Genomic DNA, 23,686 nt, shown 5'->3' with positions numbered 1-23,686 from the left:
ACATGATCACAATAACAATGTTCATCAATGAGCATCTTAAAATTATGTGGGGACCATAAATGTTTGTACCAGAAATGAAAAAAGCCTCTGAAACTGACTGAAACACACCACTTGCTTGGATAAAAATAAGAGTTAAGAGGGATAAACAGAATTTATCCCTTCTTCTTCTTCTTACAAAGCCAAAATTTGACAGTGGACTTCCATGACATCACTAAGCACGGTTTAAAGAGATCTGTAACTCAAATGAAAGATATATTCATACAACAATGTTTGTTTTCGTTCAAACAGGCCCTTTTATCATTGATTTCTAGCACTGAAAATGAAGTGTTCGCCCACTATATCTTCATGGAGAGTGCCTTCTCTCTACCCACTGCCTCTGGCTTCCCTCTGAAGTTCTCACTGGCTGGTGTGTTTGCACCTGGTGCCAAAGGAGGCCTGACTCACTCAGGTCCAAACATAATGGTAAGTTAGCTTCCCTTCATTATAGTTTACATGTAAAATAAACCTCTAATTTTATTTGTATGTCACTTCTGATTTGCTATTTACAGCTACTCTGTTGTATCCTTGTGCTTGCAGACTGACCTCTCCTTCATGCCATCAGTTGGGCTAGAATTCATCACTCAAATGGGTGTGCACATTCCAGCCTTTGTGGAGGCTGGGCTTGAGATGCACACTAATATGTACCATGAGAGTTCCATCAATGCTAAGATCACCATGAACAGACACCAGTTGAGACTGTCAATACCTGCTCCTAAGTCAAACACTCAGTTGCTCAGCGTTAGGTCAGTGACAGCAGTGTCAAGTGACACAAAAGTCTTTCAGTGGTTGTTAGTTTCATGTTGTTCTCTCTGAGTATCCATAACTCTCATTTTTCCTCTTGAAATATAGCAACAAGTTGCTGTCAGTCTTCTCTGGTCAAACAAAAATAGTGCCGTCCCTGGTGGAGGACCACACTGACTCAACTGGCTGCCAGTCCCTATTCAGTGGTCTTAAATTGTGCACAATATTGCGTTACTCCAATGGCACTTCCATTTACCAGGCCCCATATTACCCCCTGACTGGAGAAACCAGGTTAGAGAAACCTACATTAACAAATCTGACTTGAAACTCATTGGTGTGGTCTTTCTGATTTGAGTTTTTTGATTTAAGTGTTTTCTATTTGGGTAGCTGATATGAAGGCTAAATAGTTAATGTGAGCTGATATTTTAATCACCGTTATGGTGTTCTCAATGATTTAAACTAATCAGATAGATAACAGATTTAAAAAGGGAGCCAGATTTAATGAAACCTGTGTTTGTCACTTAGGTTTGCAGTGGAAATCCAGCCCACAGGGGAAATTTCAGAGTACACTGCCACCATCACTGATGAAACTCTCAGAGAGGGTAAAAAGGGTCGTCATAAAGTGCAGTCTCTGAAGCTAACTCTAAAGGCAGAAGGTACTCTTATAAAATAACATTTGTGTGTGTCTTTGTGTGCATGTACATGTGTTTTGGCCAGCCTATAACCACATCTTTACTTAACCTTAACCATACCACAGCTGCCGTATTAAAAACACATTTTAAAAATATTAGCACTGTATGTAAAAAAAATTGTCACTGAACATAATCCTGGGTCTTGCGTAATTGTCCCAGGTTGGTAGAAGCATGTGCTTATACTGTAATGGCCAAGATTGGATGAATATGTACCATGAAATTAGGCCCTTTTATTTATCCCTGCATCCTTTTAGTTGTGATAAGGGTATATCAAGTGCATATGAGACCTATGACATTGATAAGGGCACCTGGCTTAATATATCTTGAAGCCACCTGTTCCAGGAGATAAACAACAACTAAAGAGTTTAATATCTGCTGTTACCAGGTGATAATTCAACAGAGGCCACTGCATCTCTGAAATACAACCACAATAAGAACATTTTGACCGCCGAGGTTGCCATTCCTGACTATGATGTGGAAGCAGGCATCAAGCTGGCTTTAACTGACAGTGATGCTAAAGGAAAGAAGATGCGAGGTATCACCATTGACGTCACCAACAGGAACATCCCACAGCTAACTCTTGTTGGACGCACAAGGTACATAGAAACACACTTTGTACCTTGTACACAAACCTTAAATCCTTTCTAATGATAGATAATGCTGATGCCTGGATACTATGTCTTTTTAGCAGGGAATGAGTGGATGAAAATCATCCTGCAAAATGAAAATAATTAACAAATTAAGTTGCAGTTTTATCAACCAACATCCTTTTTTTGAATGTAGACTTGAAATAATGAAGGATGCCATGCTACAACTCCAGATGGCTATTCCCTCTCTGAAAACTGATGCATCCGTCACTGCGACCCTTAAGAAAGATGAGGATGTGTCCATGGACTTAGAGACTGTGATCAACCTCCCTGAGACATTCTACCAACAGAGAGCCTCACTCAAATACGGTAACTGTCAGCCATCAGTAACATCTTCAACAGAGAAAAGAGATTTAAAACATTCATTCATTATTTTTGGGTGCATTTGGACTTCTTTACAGGTGATGACAAGTTTGAGCTGGAACTGAAATCAGAGCTGAATTCTGAATTTCAAAAAATGATCCCAGATGGACAGAATTATCATGGGCAGCTGCACCAGCTCATCAATGATGTCCTGGATCAGAAAGTGGCAAAGACTGATATGAAACTCCGTCACATAGTCACCAAAGGAATTGAGGTAGTGCTTTGACATTTGATGCTGTATTTTTTACCTTTATCAGGAACACAGTCCATGGGCCACTCTTGAGGACAAGGCCCTGTACAACTTTTTTCACATATACTGTATTATTCCCCAACACCTGGAAACACACTTTGATGTTGCAAAATTAATTTCTATGACATAAATCACCATAAAAACATTTCTAGATCCAGGTGTAGATTAAAACCTTCTAAACATTCTCTGCTGGTAAATTAATATATTTAGATGTGAGACCTTGGCAGAGGTACACACAATCTGAGTGCTTTCAAGCTTAACAGTTTTTGTTTATAGTGAGATTTAATTTGTCTTCATGTCACCCTGAAGGCAGGTAATATATGGCTGGACAAATTAACAACACACATCCCCTATCTTGCAAACCTGCAAAGCAAGAGGAGCATGTCAGATCTCGCCCTGCCAGCTCTGCCTGAGAAACTGTTTCTGCAGTCGTAAGTATTTAATATGGAGTTTAAGAACATAATTTGCTTCCAGGCTGCTTTCATAAACCCTGATTCAACCTTTCAGCTATATTGGTTGTTCTGTTCTCTGCTTCTCTGTCTATGTATAAACTCTATATAATTCCAGACACCTTCTTCGCCTCTTCACATCACTTTGGGTTTCAGCCATACTTTACCAACTGGATTAAAATGTTTTATAATTCAACCACTGCTTCCGTTTTAACCAATGTTGTCATATCAAAACCATTTCCATTACAGAGAGGCACTCAAAATGGATGCCATAATCACCACTACTGTTTGCACTTTTCATTGAACCCCTGGCAGCTTCAATTAGACAATGTGACCACATCACAGGAATCCAATCAAAGCCCTTCACCACAAAATCATCTTATATGCCAATGCCATTCTGTTATACATCACAAACCCCTCATTCTCACCTCGTTCACATTTACATTACTCTGACCTCTCCACATTTCATATACCCTCCCAGCACAAACCATTTGCAATATCATTAACCATCGCAAAATACTGCAGACCATACTACTAAACTGGAAAAACAGACCTAAAATATCCACAATCACCTGGCTCAATCTGCTAACAGATCATTCAAATCTAGAAAAACTCAAAGCTTCTCTGAAAAATAAAACCAAATCTTATGAAAAAACCTGGTAACCCTTTTTACAATACCTCCAACGTTGATTCCTCTTATGTTACACAACCACTTACTCCTCACCAGTGCATATCTCTGCCACTCTTTTATATTTAACTGATGACAATACAGAAAATGTAGATGTTTGAATATGTACATATGATTTTGTTACCTGTGTGCACGTACATATACAGACTTATACTATTATATCGTTATACATACTATATATTATATTTTACATTACTTTGAACTGGGTGGGGGAGAGGCTGGGCTGGACCGGCTGGATGGGGCGTATGGGGATCCCCCCACCTAGCCTCTCTGTCTGCTGTGTGGGCCCCTGATCGTGGCATTGGGTGGTTGGGCTGGGGGCCCCTTGCCTGCCCCTCTGGTGCCCTGGTGCTCTGGTGCAGACTCTCCCTCATCCTATCTACTTGATTAAGATTTCCTGATTATCATATTATTATTATCATATGCATGCACATGTGCATTGCTCCTAATACCACATTTTTACAATTATTACATATCATTGTTATCATTACAATTATCATCAATATATAATTGCTATTATTACTAACTATTATTATTATCAATATCATTGCTATCATGACTATCTATTATTATTATTACTATTATTATTATTGTATACATTCAACTTTTATTAGAACATTCACGCACACACACACACAAATCTCATATACACTTTGTCTATTATATTTTATGGTCACAATGTCTTCTATGTCACTTTCTGCTTGTCAGTTAGTGTTTTTTCAACAATAAAATAAATAAATAACATAATTCCAGACACAGAGTCCAAAGTTGGAATGATATTGATCATGCTTTTGTTTTACCTTAATAGTGACAGCGTGTTCCGATACCAGTTCAACAAAGATAAGATGGCCATCTCTCTGCCTCTTCCATTTGGTGGCAAAAAGTTGGAAGAACTGAACATCTCAACCACTTTGTCTATTCCCTACATAAATTTACCAGAGATAGGCTTATATGTCCCTGCCAAAAACTATCCTCTACCATCTATCACTATACCACCTTCTTTGGACTTCAATATACCCCTTCTCGGTCTGGCTGAAGCATCCACCAAGATCAACAGTAACTTCTACCATTGGGAAGGCTCCATCTCTGGGGGCAACAACACTTTTGATTTTCCCAGCTACATTTTGCAGTACAAGGCCATGGCTCAATCACCTCTCAACCTATTGTCATACAAGCTTGAAGGTAAACGTGTTCTTGAAATTCTTACAAGTTAGCAAATTATGCGGTGGGCTTTTGTTATATTCACTTAGAGAAAGTGGCATGACAGTTAAGATTTTTAAGTATTTGTACATATTTAGTTCCTGATAGTTGTTTCGGAGCACATAGCAAGAGTTCTAGCAAGAGCTTTTAATGAGGTGCAGCAACTAACAAGTCAACATAAAGCATGTGTTCAAGCTTATTCTTCATATTTGCCTGTGCTATTACAGATACTAATAATGCTATCATTTCTTTTTGTCTGTCAAGGAACTGCAATGATGTCAGGAAGAGCTGATGATAATCTCAAGTATCTTCTGAACAGTTCCTTCAGCCATAGCCTCATTGACACAAGCTTCAGTGTCTTAGAAACATTAAGGGTAACAGACAAACTGAATGCAAAAGCCAATTATAAGATTGAAGCCTCTAGTCCAGTAGGCCTGCAGGCCTCGATCTATTACTCTGCCCAGTCAACTTCCACCCTAAATTCAAATGAAGTCTCAGGAGATGGCACTATGAATGGATTGTTTAATATAGGTTCATTCTACACCAATACCTCCTTCACCCATAGTTACAATCTACATCCACTAGATCAAGTGGGAAGAGGAGAATCCACCCTGCACTTTGACTCGCCATTCATCCAAGTTCACAACATGATCCATGGAGTTTATACAAACTCTGAGATGAACATTGTGTCCAAAACCAATGCCCAGAGAGACATCCTCAAGCATGTAGCAGAGCTCAAGTATAAAGATGCCAAACTGACTCTAAAATGCCATGCTATAGCCACAGGCATGGGCAAAGCACTCAATAACAAAGTTGAACTTGGTGTGTCCCGCCATATGGCCATCCTCACAATTGAGTCACAGGCAGATGATGATGCAAACAGGGCATACTCACTTATAACAGGATCCCTGGATTCAAATGGGCTTGAGCTAAACTCTGAGGCTTCCCTTACCTTTGATACAGGTCGCGGATTGCACAAAGCTTCTGTTATGGTTGGCAGAAATGGTCTGACCACAAGTGGAATCAACAGTATTCTGTGCAGCTCTGTAACAGTGGAGAATATCTTCAATGGCACCATTGACAAAATTGGTGCATCTATGTCCTCCATGACCAAAGCGATAGCTGAAGAGAGTCGAGGAGAGCTGAACATCGAGGGTAAAGTCACAGCTGCAGAAGCCTCTTTGTATGGTGTCCTCAAGGGCCATGCATATAATGCAACCACAAGAAACAACATAAATATTGCACTGAACCATAGAGCTCTGACCTTTACTAGTAATACCATGGGAACACTGAAGCAGATGAAAACAGAAAATAGCCACACACTTACACTCACTCTGTGGACCCTAGCTCTCCACTCCAAAACTAACAACTTCATCTGTGAAGATATTTACTACAAGCAAGATACCAATGTTGATATGAAGCCATTTGTTATGTCACTTTATATGACAAATGACCTCAAATTCTATGATGTCAGTTTGAACAATAATGGTCACATGACGCTTAAGCCACTTAAGGTGGATCTAAGTGGGAGCATGAAGGGAGCTTATGGAGAAGAACATGTGTATGAACACATCATACATACCTATGAACTCACCTACGATGATATGGCTGGTACAATGAAATACAACATGTCTGGAGATGTATTTGGCGCCAAGCTAAGTCACAACTGTGAACTTCAGTTTGCTGGACTTTCCTCCACAACAAACTGTGAAGCACAACTAAAGTCTGAGCCTCTTCATTTTGATAGCACCATTCGCACCATGGCACTGCCTTTCAGCTTCACTATTGATGCTCTTGTCAATAGTGATGGAGAAATCAATCTATGCGGGAAGCACACAGGACAGCTGTACAACAAGTTGTTGGTTAAAGCTGAGCCGCTAGCTTTTGCATACTCACATGACAGCCGGGTATCAACCACACATAAGCTTCCAAGTTGGGAGGCTTCCATTAATGTAGACAACAAATATGATGGCCTCCTGGCACCAAGTGACCAACATCTGACCTGGACAGTAAGATCTATACTGAACGACCATGCTTATAACCAAGACATCCGTACTTACAATAATCCTGAGAAGATTGGATTTGAGTTTTCAGGAGCAATCTTAACAGACATTTTCAGCAAATTAAGCAAAGAATGGAGATCAGTACCAGAAATACAAGAATTCAGTATGGCTGGTTTCCTCAAGTATGATAAGAACAGTGACTGTCATATCATTAAGATCCCATTCATTGAGAGCCTTCCTGCTGCTTTTGAGCAACTCAGGAACACACTTGTAAAAGCCTTAGAATCATTCCAACAGTTCATCAACAAATTAGATATTGATCAGCGAATCGCTGACTTTAGAGCCAAGTTAGATTTTCTACAAGTGCAGGTAAATAACTTCATGCAAGACATAGACTTGGAGAACAACGTGAATCAACTAAAAGCAAAATTTGATTATTTGATTGGTGAGTTTGCTGTAACAATTGATGATTTGGAGCTTGTGATGAACAACTTGAGCAAGAACTTGGAAAATATAGTGATGGATGTTGCCACCAAAATTAGAGACATCATCCTTACAATCAAAAAATATCTTAAGGCAGGACACCTTACCGTCAAGATAACAAATATACTTTCAAAGACGGGAAATCAGCTTCGGGTCTTTGATGAGAAATATGAAATCAAGCAGTCATTTGTGAAAGCAATTCATGTCATCGAGGACATTATCAGACAGATTCACTTACAAAAGCTCACAGAACGCAGTACAGCATGGTTGTGTGAGCTTGATTCTAAGTATAGAATATTGGACAAAATCAGAGACAACTTGTCTGTAATAAAACAGGCCATTGAGAACTTTGACATTGACATGTTTATCCAAGACGTAAAGGATTACTTCCTCTCATTTGATTTAGCCATTCATGTTGAGCAGCTATCATATAAAATCCCCTCTTTGGAGATAGCAAAAGTGATTGAATCTATGAATGATGTCATTGTCAACTGGATTGATGAATATGAAATTCCCAACAAACTCAATGCTGTGTATTCCTACAATAAGGATCTACTTTTGAAATACAAGCTTGATGATGAACTTAAAGAATTAATGGATCAGATAATAATTCTCATTAAGGAATTAAAAATTGAAGAGACTGTGCAGTCAGTGGTAGGTGCGCTGAAATCAATCAACTTTGAATTTTTTTATGGTAAAATTATGCAATTTCTGCACAGTGTGACAAACCAGCTCAGAGCAACTGACTTTAAGAAAAGTATTGATGACCTTAATGAACAAATTTCTTCAATGTTGAAGTTAATGAAGGAATTTGACTACAGTAAATTTGTAGATAGGACCAATGAGAATATTGCTGAACTAACAAACTATATTAATAAGCAGATTAAGTCATATGAAATAGTGCAAAAAATTGAGGCTGTTAGAGATTTTTTTAGAGAGATCCAAAGCTCTACCATCACATATTTAGATGAGCTCAAAAACACAAAGGTGGCAGATGCTCTAAAGAAACTGAAAAATGTGATCGACACTACATTTTACAATGACATTAAGATGAAAGTGCAGGATATCCTTGAGGACATGAGACAAAGAATCATCGACATGGATATCAGAAATGAAATCTACATTCACATCCAAAGAGCAATTGAATCCTACAGTAATATGGTGGCCTACATTTCTGTGCAATTTAACCGACTGATAGAGACAATTAGAAAAGTAGTGAAGGACAGCGAGATTATCACCCAGATGAAACAAAATGTTGATGGAGCTCTCGGTGCACTGAAAAGACCAGATATCGAAGTTGGCACTTTTACCGTACCTTTCACTGACCTTGTCATTCCATCATTTAGCGTCAACCTGAACAAACTGCAGGAGATCAGCATCCCAGCTCAAATTTCAGTCCCTGAGTTCACCATTTTCTACTTCTACACAATTCCTGCCTTTACCATAGACTTTGATGAGATCAAAGCAAAGATAGTTGCAATCATAGATGACATCAGAGAATTTAAGATCAAAATGCCGGACCTGGAGGAAATCTTTGGTGACCTAAAAGTTCTCTACCTTTCAGAACTACCAGATCTCACCTTCCCAGAAATAACTCTTTCAGAAATAAAATTTCCAGCCATCAACATCCCCAAATTAAATCTGAAAGACTTTAGAATCACAGTGCTTCCAATTCCAGAGATCAAATTGCCTGAGGTTCCCAATAACATTTGTATCCCAATTTTTGGTAAATTCCATGGAGAATTTAGAATCAACTTCCCACAGTACACCCTTGTAACTGCAGGGAAGATTGAGAACTCAACATCAACACCAAAAAACCCACAGTTTACAGCCACCATTGTTTCTCATGTCCAATCACCTGTTGAGCCCCTTAAATACACCTTCGAAGCCACGGCTCAGTTGGGAGCTCCCAGAATGAAGAAGTTGCTATTCACAGAAACAGTGAAAGCTGAACATATGACCTTCTCCATTGATCATGAAGGATTTTTAACACTGACAGGCTCTTCTGTTGAGGCTTCTGCCAAGACTACTACCAAGGCCACAACCCAAATGTACACAGCACACTTGGACAACAATATGGCACTTACACTAAAGAGTAAAATCTCTGCATCCATAGACACAGCCTACAATCACAACTTGGACATTGCATCAATTGAAACTTCAAGTCAGGCATCAATGAAACAGAATATAGCAGCCACAATGGAATCTGGAACAATTACTGTTACTGGTCAAACTACTGGTAATGGAAAGTGGTCCATAAAAGACTACTCTGATGGAGGTACACACACAAGCAATGTGGATTTCAACCTCAATCTTAGCACTGCCAAGTTAATTTTTGTTGGAGAATCAGACTGTCAGGCTTTGAAATTGAAGCAAACACTGACTGCTGAATCAGTGATCTTAAGCCATATCACTGTTGAAGCAAGATGTGAAACTGAAGTTCCATCTATCAAGAAGAGTGTTATGATTTTAAATGGGCAGACACATATTGGGGACTTGAAAGTTGCACTGACAGCTTCTCATGATGCTGAATTCAGTGGAAGTCTGATTGGCTCCATGTCCAACTCTTTGGAATTCATGGCGCATCCATTTGAGATTGTGCTCAATGTTAAGAACCAAGTAAACTCAAAGATTTTCCTCCCCCTGAAACTCACTGGTAAGGTGGATCTCCTAAATGATTATCGAGTCTCACTGAACTCTGACAAGCAACATGCATGTTGGTTTGCTTTGGCAAGATTCAATCAGTACAAGTACAATCACAACTTCACAGCCGCAAACAATGAAATGGACATCTTCTTTCACACATCAGCTAATGCAGAGGCTAATCTGGACTTTCTGACTGTTCCTGTCTCTTTCCCAGAGATAACTGTACCTTATATTGAAATGAAAACCCCTGCTGTCAGACATATCTCTCTGTGGGAGCAGGCTGGATTCAAAACCTTGCTTACCACTCCTCAACAATCATTTGATATGAATCTGAAGCTTCATTACTATAAAAATCCTGATATGCACAACAATGAATTACACCTCGAACCGATCTACAATGCAATCAGTGGCAATGCTAACATAATCCAGGCTCAATTTGAGCAATATAGAGACAGAGTAGTGGCACTAATAAAGGATTCATACAACCAAGCAAAGTCACAGTATATCAAACACAATACTGACACTTCTAGCTTGCCTCCTAGAATCTTCACTGTCCCTGGATACAAAATACCAATACTGAATATTGACATTTCTGCTTTCAGGGCTGAGATGCCAGCTTTTAGCTATTTTGTTCCTAAAGAGGTCAGTACACCAAGGTTCAAAGTTCCAGCACTTGGTTTCTCTGTGCCATCCTATACCCTTGTGGTACCATCTTTGCAGTTACCTGTCATCCATGTTCCAGAAACTTTAAGTGAAATAAAGCTGCCCAATTTAACACTACCAGCCATTCAGAACAACATTGTGATTCCAGCCATGGGTAACTTAACTTGTGACTTCTCCTTCAAATCCACTGTGATTACCTTAAATGCTAATGCTGGCCTTTACAACCAATCTGACATTGTGGCTCGGTTTGGTGCTTCCTCAACATCTGTGTTTGACATTTTAAATGCAGAAATTGATGGCACTGCTAGTTTGACAAGGAAGAGAGGAATAAAACTGGCTACCACTGTGTCCATGGAGCATAACAATGTGGAAGCAAACCATGAATCTGCTGTTAGCATCAACAAAAGGAGCATGGAAAGTTCTGTATCTAACACTGCAAAAGTCAGTCTACCGTTCCTCAGTCTAGAATTGAATCAGGAGCTCATCGGAAATACCAAGACCAAGCTAAATGTTGTTTCCAAGAAAAAGATAAAATACATGTTTAACATTCCTCTGATTGAGTCTGTAAGCAAAGGAAACCTTAATATAAACATGGCACTGGAAGCACTTTCCCATGTGTCACTGGAGACCTCTACCCAAGGAAAGTCAGATATAATTATAATGGGAGGTTGTCATTTTTCTGGAGATCTAGAGAATGAGGCTAGTTTCTACCTTAATGCCGATCACCTGCATTCAACTGTCAGGACTTTCTTTAACTCAAACATTAACAAACAAGAGAAACAAAAACGAAGCTCAAACAATAACATCCTTCAGTTTGACTTAAATAAGAACTTGGCTCTTGAGGTTTCCTTGCGGCGTATCTTTGCAACAGTTCATTACACGAGCAATAACAATATTGATTCAGCATCTTTCAACACAAATGGAAGGCACTTTATTAAAGGAGAACTAGATTTTGTTCCTTTAACAACCTTCAAGACTACATTGAACATTGATGGAAGTCAGCCAAGTAGTTTGGGTCACGTTGGACTCTTTCAGAGCATCAACCTTGCAATCACCTCAGAGAAGCAGTCTATCACATGGAGTGGTAAGGAACAACTGGCATCTCTCATCCATGCTTGTGATTTGTTCATGTCCAACGATGAATCTCAGGTATGCATGGATTTGACTGGATCAGTGGAGGGCCACCTAGCCTTCTTGAAGGCTGTTAGGCTTCCTGTATATCAGAAGACCCTGTGGGATGTGTTCAAGTTTGATCAGGTCACAAACATGGACAACTTACAATTCCTTAACATATCTTACAGCATTGCATACACAAAGGCCATGGATGGCCAGGAGTATGCAATACCATCTAAACTATTTGAAAATGGATTCACTTTTAGCATCCCTGAAATTTCCATTGCCATGCCTTCTTGGATAGAGGAAATTCCACATTTCATAAGGAACACGGACATGCGATTTGAAAATGTTGATGTTCCTGATCATCTCACTCTTCCCCCTTTAATCTCTATTCCAGCCTTTAATTTGCCATTTACCAACTTGCATGTGGAACCCTTTACAATTGATCCAAAGAACCTTCACATCCCTAAAGTGATCACCACCACAGCCTATGACATTATGCTGCCTGGTTTGCCAATAATGTCAGTGCCGAGTTATGATATTAATACAGAGTATCTACAGGGGAAAATGTCATTCCTTTCATTCAAGATGCCACAGTATGAAATCACAGTTTCATCTTTCACACCGCCAAAAACTTTTACTATTAGAGAGCACACCATCAGTCTTAATGAAAGCACAAGCCAGATTTTGAACTTTGAACTTCCAACCAGCCTCCTTTCGGAGCAAACATTTGGAATCCCTGAAATGGCCCTACATCTGCCTTTTAGTGTGTTTATCCCAGTTTTTGGTGCCCTCAGTGCCACTCTTAATGTCTCCTCCCCTATTTATAACGTGTCAACAACTGCCAACCTGGAGAAAAAGGACTCTAGCCTCGTGACTTCGCTGAATTCCATCTGCACTTCTACCATGATCTTCTTGGAATATGACCTCTCTGGTAAGACTGGCCCACACTCTATTTGATAAGACAATTTTGTGTGAATTACTAAATCCAAGCAAAGTTATATATAATATTTTATTTTGCCTATGTCCTCAGCCAGTGCAACCCTTGGATTTGATAATGGAGTAATCAATCTAAATGGGAAATGCAACTTGATAAACAATGATGTAAATGTCAACTTGCAACATGGTTTGGCACAAAACCTGAGGTAAGTGTATACAGTATAGTTATTGATAAGATTGGAAATCTAGGTTTATTTGCTTTATTAAATCTCTGTGAAAGCCAATTTCCAACTGTAAGAGAAAGACAAGGTTGTGAAAAAGGAGAAAGAAAAGGTGAAAAGTGTGTAACTACTCAGTATTATGAAATAACTACAGACCATTGTGCAATGGGATCACACTAGCTGAAACACCTGTCTACATGCTGATGTTCCAACCCATGACTACTCAGTTGTCATTACTGTATTATTACATGAGTACTCAATATTCATGGGTCATATCACACATATCTACAAATGTAGCCTTCATTTTGATGTCAACTACACACCTGTAAAGTTTTGTGACTGTATGTTGCACGGTTGTGTCCCTATCGCAGTGGAAAAATTTTATCCACTGACATACAAACACCTGGCAAAGTACTGAGACCAACTTGACCAGAAAGCAGAAAGCAACTTGTCTAGAAGACATCAAAGGTCAAAGGTCAAAAATCCTTATCTTAGGTAGGAGGTCTTGGTGTTGTTATGCGGCTGCTGACCTTGGTTGAAGGAAAACAATTTGACTTATTGTAATATAAATACAGCTGTTTTTTTTCTCATGATGAAACACCTAATCCCTCTGGTAGATTCAATGTTTTGTTTTTTTTGTTTTGTTTTTTTACCCAACATGCTAATTTTCTGCCTATTTCAGCAGTTCTCAAAAGAGTTCTCATTTATGGGTTGACCAAATGCTCACTAGAAACTACTACCTGTTTCTCTGTTTTACAGGGAGTCTAATCATACTCTTACTGCTGACATCACCAGCCAAACATTTACTGATGTGAGCTTCCGCTTTGCTTCCCACAAATATGGCATCACTGCAACTATGTCTTCTCCATCAACTGGTTTCCTTGGCTTGCATTTTCAGCAAAGATCTCCATCACAGCTGTATGGAAAACTGTTCAGTCACTACCTGGTAACTCATTAGGCTCTTTAATTTGAATATTGTTGTCAACAGCAAACAGTGGCATTTTCTCCCAGAGGCCAAGAGAAGCCAAGCTTCCCCTGTTTTTCAGACTGTAGTTGTCATTTTAATAAAAAACATTCAGAATCAGTAAATATTCTGTGCTGGTGTGATGTGTGGTGAAACTACAGTGGCTGTGAGCTATAAACGCCATCTGTAGGATAATGTCATGTCTTGAGGAGGCCAGGTCAGAGTTGGCATCCCTTGATGAAAAAGAAAAGAATGATTAACCAATTAGATGAGGCTATGAGCAAATCTGTAGTGTGCATTAAGCTGGCATTTAGTTGGGAGGGTTGCGTAAGTAAATAAGATGTTTAGGGTGTGTGTGTGGGATAGAGAGAAAGAGAGACAGCGAGAGAGAGAGATTGTGTGTAGGTCAACCCAAGTGAAGGTTAGTATATGACACACATGTGCAACACCCCCACCCCCCACCACCGCTCCCCTCCCCCATATAGCGTCTTGGCACCCTCAACAATTTTCCCCACACCATGCCATGCCACTGACAGCAGACTATTTCTAAATCTACAGATAGTTTAATGTAACAAGTAGTGCAAGTTGACACTGTTTTAACTATTATTCTCCTTGGTTTCTTCCCTCAACTTCAGTCTACTCCTGAGAAGGATACTGATGTTTTCACTGCCAAAGCCACGCTGAGAAACTCTCAGAAGTTAATCTTACAGACATCATGGAATCGGGACTTCCTCCATGATATGATTGGGGCGACCAAGGACAGGATTCCTGCTATGACTAATGCTTTGCTGAAGTTCCTTAACAAATATCACACCACCCACTTTGGCTTTGACCTCAACCGTGGTAGCATGAAACTGAAAAACACAGTTTCCAATATCATAGAAAGAGTCCATCATGAGGTTCTTATGTATTTTAACACAATGCAGAGTTCAGTCAAACACCTCAGAGATCAAGAAAGATACATATACAGGAAAGCTTCTGACAGCTTGATGTCCATGAGTGTCGAGGATGCTATAGACAGGTTGGCTCGTGAGGCCAGACAAGTCTTGAAATGCAGTGAAGACAAAATTTATGTCTTTATAGATGCAGTCACAAAGTTCTTGAGTGGCATAAAGTTTAAAGTGCCTGGATCTGAAGAGAGGCTCTCGAGCTTAGAGATGTTCCAGCAAACATATTTGTCTGTATCAAGAGCCCTTGACAGGGCAATCCAAAGGTTTGCTAGCCTCATTGATAATATTTCTAGATTAATCAGGGGAGTTGAGTTCACCATACCTGGAACAGATGTTGCTGTTAATGGAAATGAGATCATGGATAAATTTAAGTTTTCTACAAGGTCTATGAATGATCAGCTAAGACAGTCACTGCGCAGGGGGTTTGGTTTGCTTCAAAAAACAGTTAATAACCTCTTCCAGCTGATTGCTGAAAAAGCTGATAATTTCATCACCTACCTAAAACATGAAAATGTTGAAATTTCTTCTCAAGTTGATGTCATCTATGCAGAGGTTCTGCAATCTTCAGAACAACACATTAAAGAGACAAAGAGACATATGGTTGAGTATAAAGACCTTACCAAACTGAAGATTCAAGAGGCGTATAATGCTTTAAGTATGGAGTGTGTAAATAACAACACCAAGGAGTTTATCAGTATTTTGCAGTCACATCTTTTTGGAGGACTTAATGAAGGTGTAGACATCATGAGAAGGACATCGCAGAGCACAGCACCGTATATTAAAGTGACTGACATTGAAATCCCTTTACCCTTCCTTTGGAAGTCTTTCAACGAATGGCCAATACAATCCAGACAGTGAATCATGCATCTCCTGATAATGTGGTTTTATTTTGGCTGACCAGATTTGTATGCTGTCTGTGTGAAAAATGACTCTTTGTTTGATGCTAATAAAAAAATGTTTAAAGATGTGTTAACTCAAATGAAACATACTAGTTATTCTCTTAAATTGAATGATTTATACAATTATGATTATTTAGCATGTACTGAAAGTTACTGTTTGAGGATGGTGTTCAATTAAACAACAATGAACACAGATTTTTGTGTTTGTCATACTGTGTTAAGATTTCCGTACATATGAGAAAATATTTGTAGCAAAGGGGGAGATTTGTCTTGAAATGAAAAAGTAATGAGGCATTGATTGATACATGATATACGTATAATACCCCGACCCTTGGTCTGCATGTTTCATGATCTACAATACTACTGTATCTTTTTTTGTCTTCCAATTGCCCTACTTGTTGTTACTGTTGTTTATTGATTTTATTATTTCACGTTGTTAACATCAACCTGCCAAAGGGACTGCAGATGGAAATTATCCGCTTGGCTATAATCTGGCATATTTACATGTATATGTTCATTAATATGTACTGTCCCTTGTTTTTAAATAAATAAACTCCTAAACTCCTATGAGTTGTTGTAATTTCCACATTACTACTTCTTTTGCAATTGCTTCGCCTTGTTTAAGTTCAAATCACTGAATAGCTGTGATGCACAAGGTTATATTATCAACCCAGCAAAGAGGAAAACTATCACATGGCCCCATTCCCAAGTGCCTCCACAATTTCCAGGTCTACGTCTGACAGCTACAGTTGGCCTTACAGATGACCTTTCAGACTTTTCACTACTTACAAAAAGACACAATCTTATAAAATAAAGACTTGGCTTGTGACCCCTTTACAAAAGGGGTAGTTTGGGACCTTCGACCAATAAAATTGCAGTGTTTGCAGAACAACATGAAACAACAAAATGCCTGTTTGATCTGATCCCTTTCCAAACTCCTATGATGACACCATGTAATTGCACACTCTGCAGCACTGCATAATGATAAGTATCTGAATGTGTTAGGGGAAATAATAGTTGGTTTTACCACAGATTATAATGAATCACTGGAAATGTAATCCATGTATTTTTATTAAACAAATTACAGAATTATGTTCTTTGTGCTTTCAGGTTTGGACAGCCATCACTTGGATGACTGACTAAGCCCAGATAAAACCATAGACATTGTGTGTTTTGGATCTGCACCTCACACCAGTGGACCTCAAGGTTTTCTATGCAGGTCTCCAGGGGATCCAGGGGAACATCACCTGCTGTATATTTTCTCATCCATATCCATGAATGTCACATCCTCATTGCCACCTCCCATCCCATGATTGCTTTCAATCATGTATCACAGACACCCATAGAGCACAGGTTTCCAACTGATCACTCCAACTGGTATTTTCACTCCTTAGTTCCTTATATCTAACTCAGCACTCGCTTTAAGTATAGGCCACCCAGGGGAAGGGGCGCCAATGAGGAGGGGGAAATATTTTGTAATTGATCTATACACATAAGAGTCAGTCGTGTCATGTGCCTGATGCTGACAAGAGACGACTTACTGACTGCAGTTTTGCACTTTTTTCGACCGCATTTGCTCACAACACGATGTAAGAATCACATAATGAAATGAATAGGATGCTGGATATTCAACAGACATTCAGCTCATAAGACCTCTAGGCAACTGGTGGTTGCTGTCTGAATATGACAACAAGCGCTAACCTACCTTACCATGATAACATTGTTCATTTTTTAACACCTACATGCTGACTTGTATGTGCATTAACATAAAAAAATAAAATGAAACCATTTTGCAAAATCATTTCCATTGAGCTCACACAACTTAACACTGGATATTAGTACTTAATTATAAAAATATTTTTCATATTATGTGAAGGTGAACTTGGACAGAGTAATGTGTACAATCATAACACATAAAGCTATCTAACTAACACATTCATATGAGTCTCTGCCAAACAATATTACAGATTGTGAAATGTCCAATACATACACAGACATGTGAATGGGACTTCCTTGAGTTCCAAGGAATCAGAAGTCGTTTGCTTAATTGATTGAAAATTATGATGTGCTGATGTTGTATTCTGTATTTTTCAATTTCGTTTTCTTTTTTGTGAACCTGTACCCTTCCAGCTCAGCCCCTGTGTTGTCTTCAGGGAAACCAGGGCCCTCATCATCATCATCATCTTCTTCATCTTCCGCCCATTTTGAGTTTGGCATTGGTAAAAGTGATAAGGATTTACTTACGCTGATATTTATATTATCAATATGTATAGAGACCAGTTCATTGTCTGAGGCCATGAGGAGATTAGTAACTTTAACCAGAGGTGAAAACACTTTTACTTGTGAAATGTGAAATATTTGATGGCAAACCATTCCATATTTTCATTCCACTGTACAGAACAGTACACTGCCTCGCATTAGTGTTTGTGACTGGAAGTAAAAAATAACCTCTTGATGCCTTCCTCGTATTAAATGTTTGTGTAGCATGTGATATGGGGAGAGGTCCACCTGAGCTAGTAGCTACTCCTTCTCACAGGTGGATTCTGGTTGTTTATGGCAGAGACTTTCTGAGCCCAATAGTTTTTACAATTTATTTGGGCTTAAAGTGCTCACTGTCTTTTCTGTACTGTTACAGATCAGCAAGAAGCTATCAGGTGTTGCCAAAGGGACCGCCTCATGGCTCACATCTGTGAGCAATGAGACCAAATCCTCATCAGTGTCCTGACTGCTCAGGAGGCAACTGACCTCATGCACAGGTACAGTAATGCTGGTGTGGTTCCACCTCAGCTACTTTATGTAGACTCTGTGTCACGGGGAGTGGCAGGACCCAAATGCAACACAAACTCTCAGTAGAAGTAGTAATGGTCTTTATTGCACTCAAAACAGGTCAATATACACAGTTCTTGCAGCAGTGCTGATACTTAGTTAGAAAAGCAAGCGCTAAGGTGGGTCTCGAACTCGGGTCTCCTGTGTGACAGGCAAGTGAGTTACCACTGGACCAAGGGGGCAGGCAGGCTTGATGAGGGTATAAGCAGGGTTGAGAACCAGTGGATAGGCAGCGATGCAGATGAATCCGGAGGGAACAACAGAAGGATTGTTGGGGACAGGCAGAGGATCGGCGAACCAGCAGGACAGGGAAAACTGTAGTGGTGAAACACCACACAGCCACAAGCAGACGGAGAGCAGAAAACTCACAGGCAAAAATCGTGGTCAGGAACGGAAGGCTGTAGTGTTTGCCGGGGCAGAGACGAGAAGAGAAGATCAGAGGCGAGCCGAGTCGGTACCGGGAAGTCAGTCCACAGGTTATTGCTGGAAGGTCAGGCATGAGCGAAGACAATCTGGCACTGAGTGCATGAAACAGAGCTGCTTATAAAGTGGCTAGTTAACGAGACTCAGCTGGGAACACCAGGTGTGGCAGATTTGGCTGATGAGGTGTGGCCAGAGGGTGAGTGAGTGGAAATTTCCACCACAGCAGGAGAACAGCAAAGTGAATTGTGACAGAACCCTCCCCTCAAGGGACGCTCCCGACTCCCCAAAGGAGAAACCACAAAGCCGGGTGGCGGAGGGGCCGGAAGGCGGGTCTTAAAACTCGCTCAGAGCCGGACCAGTCCATCTCCTCAGCTGGATGGTCGGAGTTGGTCAAGGGTTGGTGGAGTTCTCGTTAACTGACGGCCCTTCTGCAGTGGAATCCTCTTCAGGTGAGCAGGCAGGGAGGAGGTGTGAACCGTCGGACGGTGACCCTCAGTGGTGTAGTTGTGCTGGAGGCTGGTCTGGGGTGGCACGATGGAAGTTAGTAATAAGATCTGGATCGAGAATGTGGCGAGCAGGAACCCAGGATCTTTCCTCCGGACGTAGCCCTCCAGTCAACTAGGTACTGGAGTCCTCTCCCTCGACGACGGACCGGACCAAGTGTCACACAGAGAAGGCTGGACCCCCATCAATGAGGCGAGAGGAGGAGGAGGCGGGACAGCTGGTGACAAAGGACTCTCGTGGACCGGCTTCACCTCTCACGCCGTCGGACTGATGATCCTCTGGATGGGGAATGGGCCGACGAACCGGGTGCCTAGCTTCTTGGATTCCACCCGGAGAGGCAGGTCTCGGGTGGAGAGCCACACCTTCTGGCCAACCTGGTAGACTGGGGCTGGAGAACGGTCGGCCGGTTGCCAAGTCGCATAGCGATCTACACAAGAGCGCTGGAGCGTTGGATGCTGGCGTGCTAGTGGCCCTAGCGTTTCCCGCACCCCAGCTGATGCGTTGGGTCGAAGGCTCTCGGGCCTTGTGTCATCGGAGTCTGATGGAAGACCTCCTTTCCAAGCTGTGAAAAGCGAGACGGCTGATAGCCAGATCACACTGGAAAAGGAGAGAACCCTGTGGCGGAGCTGGTGAGGCAGTTGTTGGGCGTACTCCACCCATAGGAGCTTGCTGGGACCAGGAGGATGGGTTCCTGGGACACCATGCAACGGAGGGCTGTCTCCATCTCCTGATTCATCCGCTCCGTCTGCCCATTAGACTGGGGTGGACAACCGAGAGAGACTGCGTGGCCCCATCTGCTGCCAGAAATTCTTTCCAAAGAATAGAGAGAGAACTGAGGACCACGGTCAGACACACATCAACAGGGAGGCCGTGAAGACGGGAAGACATAGGGACAGGACCAGTTGAGCAGTCTCCTTGGCGATGCCGTAAATTGGCAGTGTACGAAGTGGGGCCATCTTACTTGAAGCTGGTCAACCACTGTGAGAATGACTGTGTTACGTTCGGGGTGGAGAGCCTGTGACAAATCCAAGGAGATGTGGGACCAGGGTGATGAGGACTGGCAGACGGTTTGAAGAAGTCCTGCGGGGCCTGATGGGAAGTCTGTGCTGGTTGCAGATGGGCAAGCCTTTGACAAAAGTTCGGGGTCCCCCTCCAGGGTGGACCACCAGAATCGTTTGAGAGAAGTCTGCGTTCGCTGGGAACTGGATGGCAGGTGGAGCTTGGAGGCGCCCCGAGCCCATTGCAGAACTTCTGACCTCAGGACTCCGGGACGTACAAGCAGGTTTCGGTGAGACAGGCACTGGACCAGGCTGACCCTCGGTGGACCCTCACTCTCTCCTCAATGTCCAGGTGCGGTGGCCATGAACAGGGCAGGAGGAAGGAATGAGCGCAGACCCTCAGCAGATTCTTCTCTCTTCGGAACTGCCGTGACAGAGCATCAAGGCTTGGCGTTGTGGGACCGGACGATAGGAGAGCAGTGAAGTGGGAAGCGGGTGAGAAAGGGACCAGCGGGCCTGGCGAGAGTTCAGTCTCTTGGCCAGTGCGGATGTATTTCAAGGTTTTTGTGGGTCAGTTTCCAAACCAGAAGGGTTCCTTTTGGCACCCTCCAACCATGCCGCCACTCTTCTTAGGCGCCACTTCAAACTGCCAGCAAACTCTCTGTTCCAATGTCATAATTTTTCTCAGCAGGAGACAGGTCGCCGAGAGAAGAAGACGCAGGGGTGGAGCTTCTGGTCAAATTTCAGACTTTGGGACGAGGACTGCTTCCCACCCCCACGTCTGAGGCATTCCACCTCCACCACAAAACTGGCCGATCAGGGTCGACATTCTGGAGGATGGGCGACTGAGGTTAAATCTGGATTTTCAGAGTCTGAATGCCTCGTCGGCAGCAGGGAGCCACTGCGAAAGCACCTTGGAGCTGGTGAGGGCGGTAAGTGGAGTGGCCACTGAACTGTAGTTGCGGATGAAAAGCGACGATAGGAAGTTGGCAAACCCCAAGAAAGCGCTGTAGTTTGTTTACGGGAATCAGGAACAGGCCAGGAGGTGACTGCGGAAAACCTTTAGTCAGGTCATCTGGAGGGTACCTTTAGCACGATGTACCCAGAATGAAACAGAAAGTAGCATTGGAACTCACCACTTCTCAGCCTTAACGAATAGAGAGTTCTCAAGAGCACTGGAGCACAGGACTGAGACGTGGGTGGACATCCCGCTGAGAAGAGAGGATGTCATCCAGGTAGACGATAGACGAAGCGGTTTCACCGTGAGCTACTCACACCAAGCTAAACTCAGCAGGGCATTAGCCGAAGCATTACGAGGGGGGGGTATTCATAATGCCCCCCCGGTGGAGTGGGAAGTGCCGCGTTCCACGCCCCCTCCTGATGCTGGACCGAGGATAAGCGTTGCGAAGTCAAGCTTAGTGATGATGGTGCTCCCCCTGAAGCAGTTCGAAAGCAGAGAGATGAACAGGATAGCAGTCGCTTGATGTGATGTCGTTCAGCCAGATCATGGCAAGGTCTCAATGTCTTGTTCTTTTTCTCCACGAAGGAAGAGAAAAGCCTGCTCCCGCAGCGACGAGAGCGTATGAGGGCTTGCAGACAGGCAGTCATTTATGTAGACTTCCATGGCCTTTTCTTTTTCAGGGAGGATAGGAGTACAGGCGGCCCTTGGGAGGAAAAGTGGCCGGGCAGGAGGTCAATGGCCACAATTCGTAGGGCACGATGTGGAGGCAGAGAAGTGGTCCTGCTTGCTGAAGACCTGACGGAATTCATCGGTTAGTCAGGAGGCACCCGGACGATGTCAGGCAAGTGGAAGATGGTGTGGGAGAGGTGAGCGTGAAGGAGCATGCTTACAGGCAGGTGAGGGATGGCAGGATGTTCCCCACCCATGGATAGGCACACGGTCTTCCCAGTCAATGTAGGGGTTTATGCCGACGGAGCCATGGAAAACCCAGGATGCAGCGGCAGCTCAGGGATGATTTCATTGGATGTGGAAAACTGGGAATAGGTCTCATCAGTGATTGCCCGGACATGGAGCATGGGAACCTGCGGTGTCTGGTGTGTGATATTATGCCCAGTCTAGTGGTCCATTCATAAGGGCCCGAGCCGGAACCGAATTGAAGTAGAGGAATGGCCGCCCGAGCCCCAACTTGCTGTGGCCAACCTCCTCATTGATATCACAGGGCATCGGCAACCAGGAGTCTATTCAGAGTAGCCAGGGTGTGAGGACCATCAGGAAGGAGAAGCCGGGCTTGGAGAAGTAAGGTCTTTGGTTGTGAGGAAGTATGTGTATAGTAGTTTGGGCTCACCCGTATCTCCCCAAACTATGCGGATGAGCCTTGCTTTGCTGGGCAGTGTTGACACGAAATGGCCTTCCTTCAAGCAGTTGTTTTAGTAAGAGCTGTTTACAGAACCTGTACAGCTGTGTTATACTCATTCCACACTGAATTTGGGCTTTGAGAACTTTTTTTAAATTGTTTTTTATTGGATCAGTTTGTTCAGTGCACAGCCAGTGGAATCCCACAATGAATCTCTTTAATTCACCAACTCTCTTAAGCTAGTATCTTTTTGCTCTTTCTGACACTAATAGGCACTTGCAAAGTAAAATAAACTGGTGACTTATTCAAACACATGCTAATTCAGGCAACGCAGTTGTGTAACAAGCCTTCAATTAAAGAACAACTGTGAAAATGCAATAAATGTGGCAGGTCTCTGATAAAGGGAACAACAAGCTCCCATGTGTAAAGATGTAGTCTTCTTCATGTTAAAGCAAAAAAACTTGTGCATTTTTTGAGAACTTGAGAATAACAAGTGATTTGGCCTCAGCCTACTGCTTGGTGTATACACTGTGAACCATCAGTGACCGGAATACATGCAGTTGGCTTTCAGACAAAGTCAAGTGCATTGTGGCATGGAGGAATAATCAGATTCGTGAGGGTGGCCCATTGTGCCCTAAAGGGATTTTAAGGAAATAATTCTTATTTT

At 42.1% G+C, this 23,686-nt stretch overlaps 1 protein-coding gene across 1 annotated transcript in view; it reads left to right on the top strand.

The window, feature by feature from the left end:
- apob (apolipoprotein B) overlaps positions 1 to 15,912 on the top strand; it is a 42,038-nt gene extending 26,126 nt beyond the window's left edge. The window contains exons 15-27 of the mRNA XM_022750040.1: positions 289 to 462; positions 577 to 782; positions 889 to 1,071; positions 1,306 to 1,436; positions 1,858 to 2,068; positions 2,256 to 2,428; positions 2,521 to 2,696; positions 3,042 to 3,163; positions 4,678 to 5,051; positions 5,334 to 12,914; positions 13,014 to 13,125; positions 13,900 to 14,086; positions 14,752 to 15,912. Of these exons, the coding sequence (XP_022605761.1) occupies positions 289 to 462; positions 577 to 782; positions 889 to 1,071; positions 1,306 to 1,436; positions 1,858 to 2,068; positions 2,256 to 2,428; positions 2,521 to 2,696; positions 3,042 to 3,163; positions 4,678 to 5,051; positions 5,334 to 12,914; positions 13,014 to 13,125; positions 13,900 to 14,086; positions 14,752 to 15,912 (10,791 nt within the window). The remainder of the gene's footprint in view (positions 1 to 288; positions 463 to 576; positions 783 to 888; positions 1,072 to 1,305; positions 1,437 to 1,857; positions 2,069 to 2,255; positions 2,429 to 2,520; positions 2,697 to 3,041; positions 3,164 to 4,677; positions 5,052 to 5,333; positions 12,915 to 13,013; positions 13,126 to 13,899; positions 14,087 to 14,751) is intronic.
- Positions 15,913 to 23,686: the final 7,774 nt, after the last annotated feature.

This window comes from Seriola dumerili, unplaced genomic scaffold (assembly GCF_002260705.1).
Source record: "Seriola dumerili isolate Sdu_G_001 unplaced genomic scaffold, Sdu_1.0 BDQW01000149.1, whole genome shotgun sequence".
NCBI lineage: Eukaryota > Metazoa > Chordata > Actinopteri > Carangiformes > Carangidae > Seriola > Seriola dumerili.
Note: the sequence above shows the minus strand (reverse complement) of the source record. Positions and strands in the feature narration are given on the sequence as shown.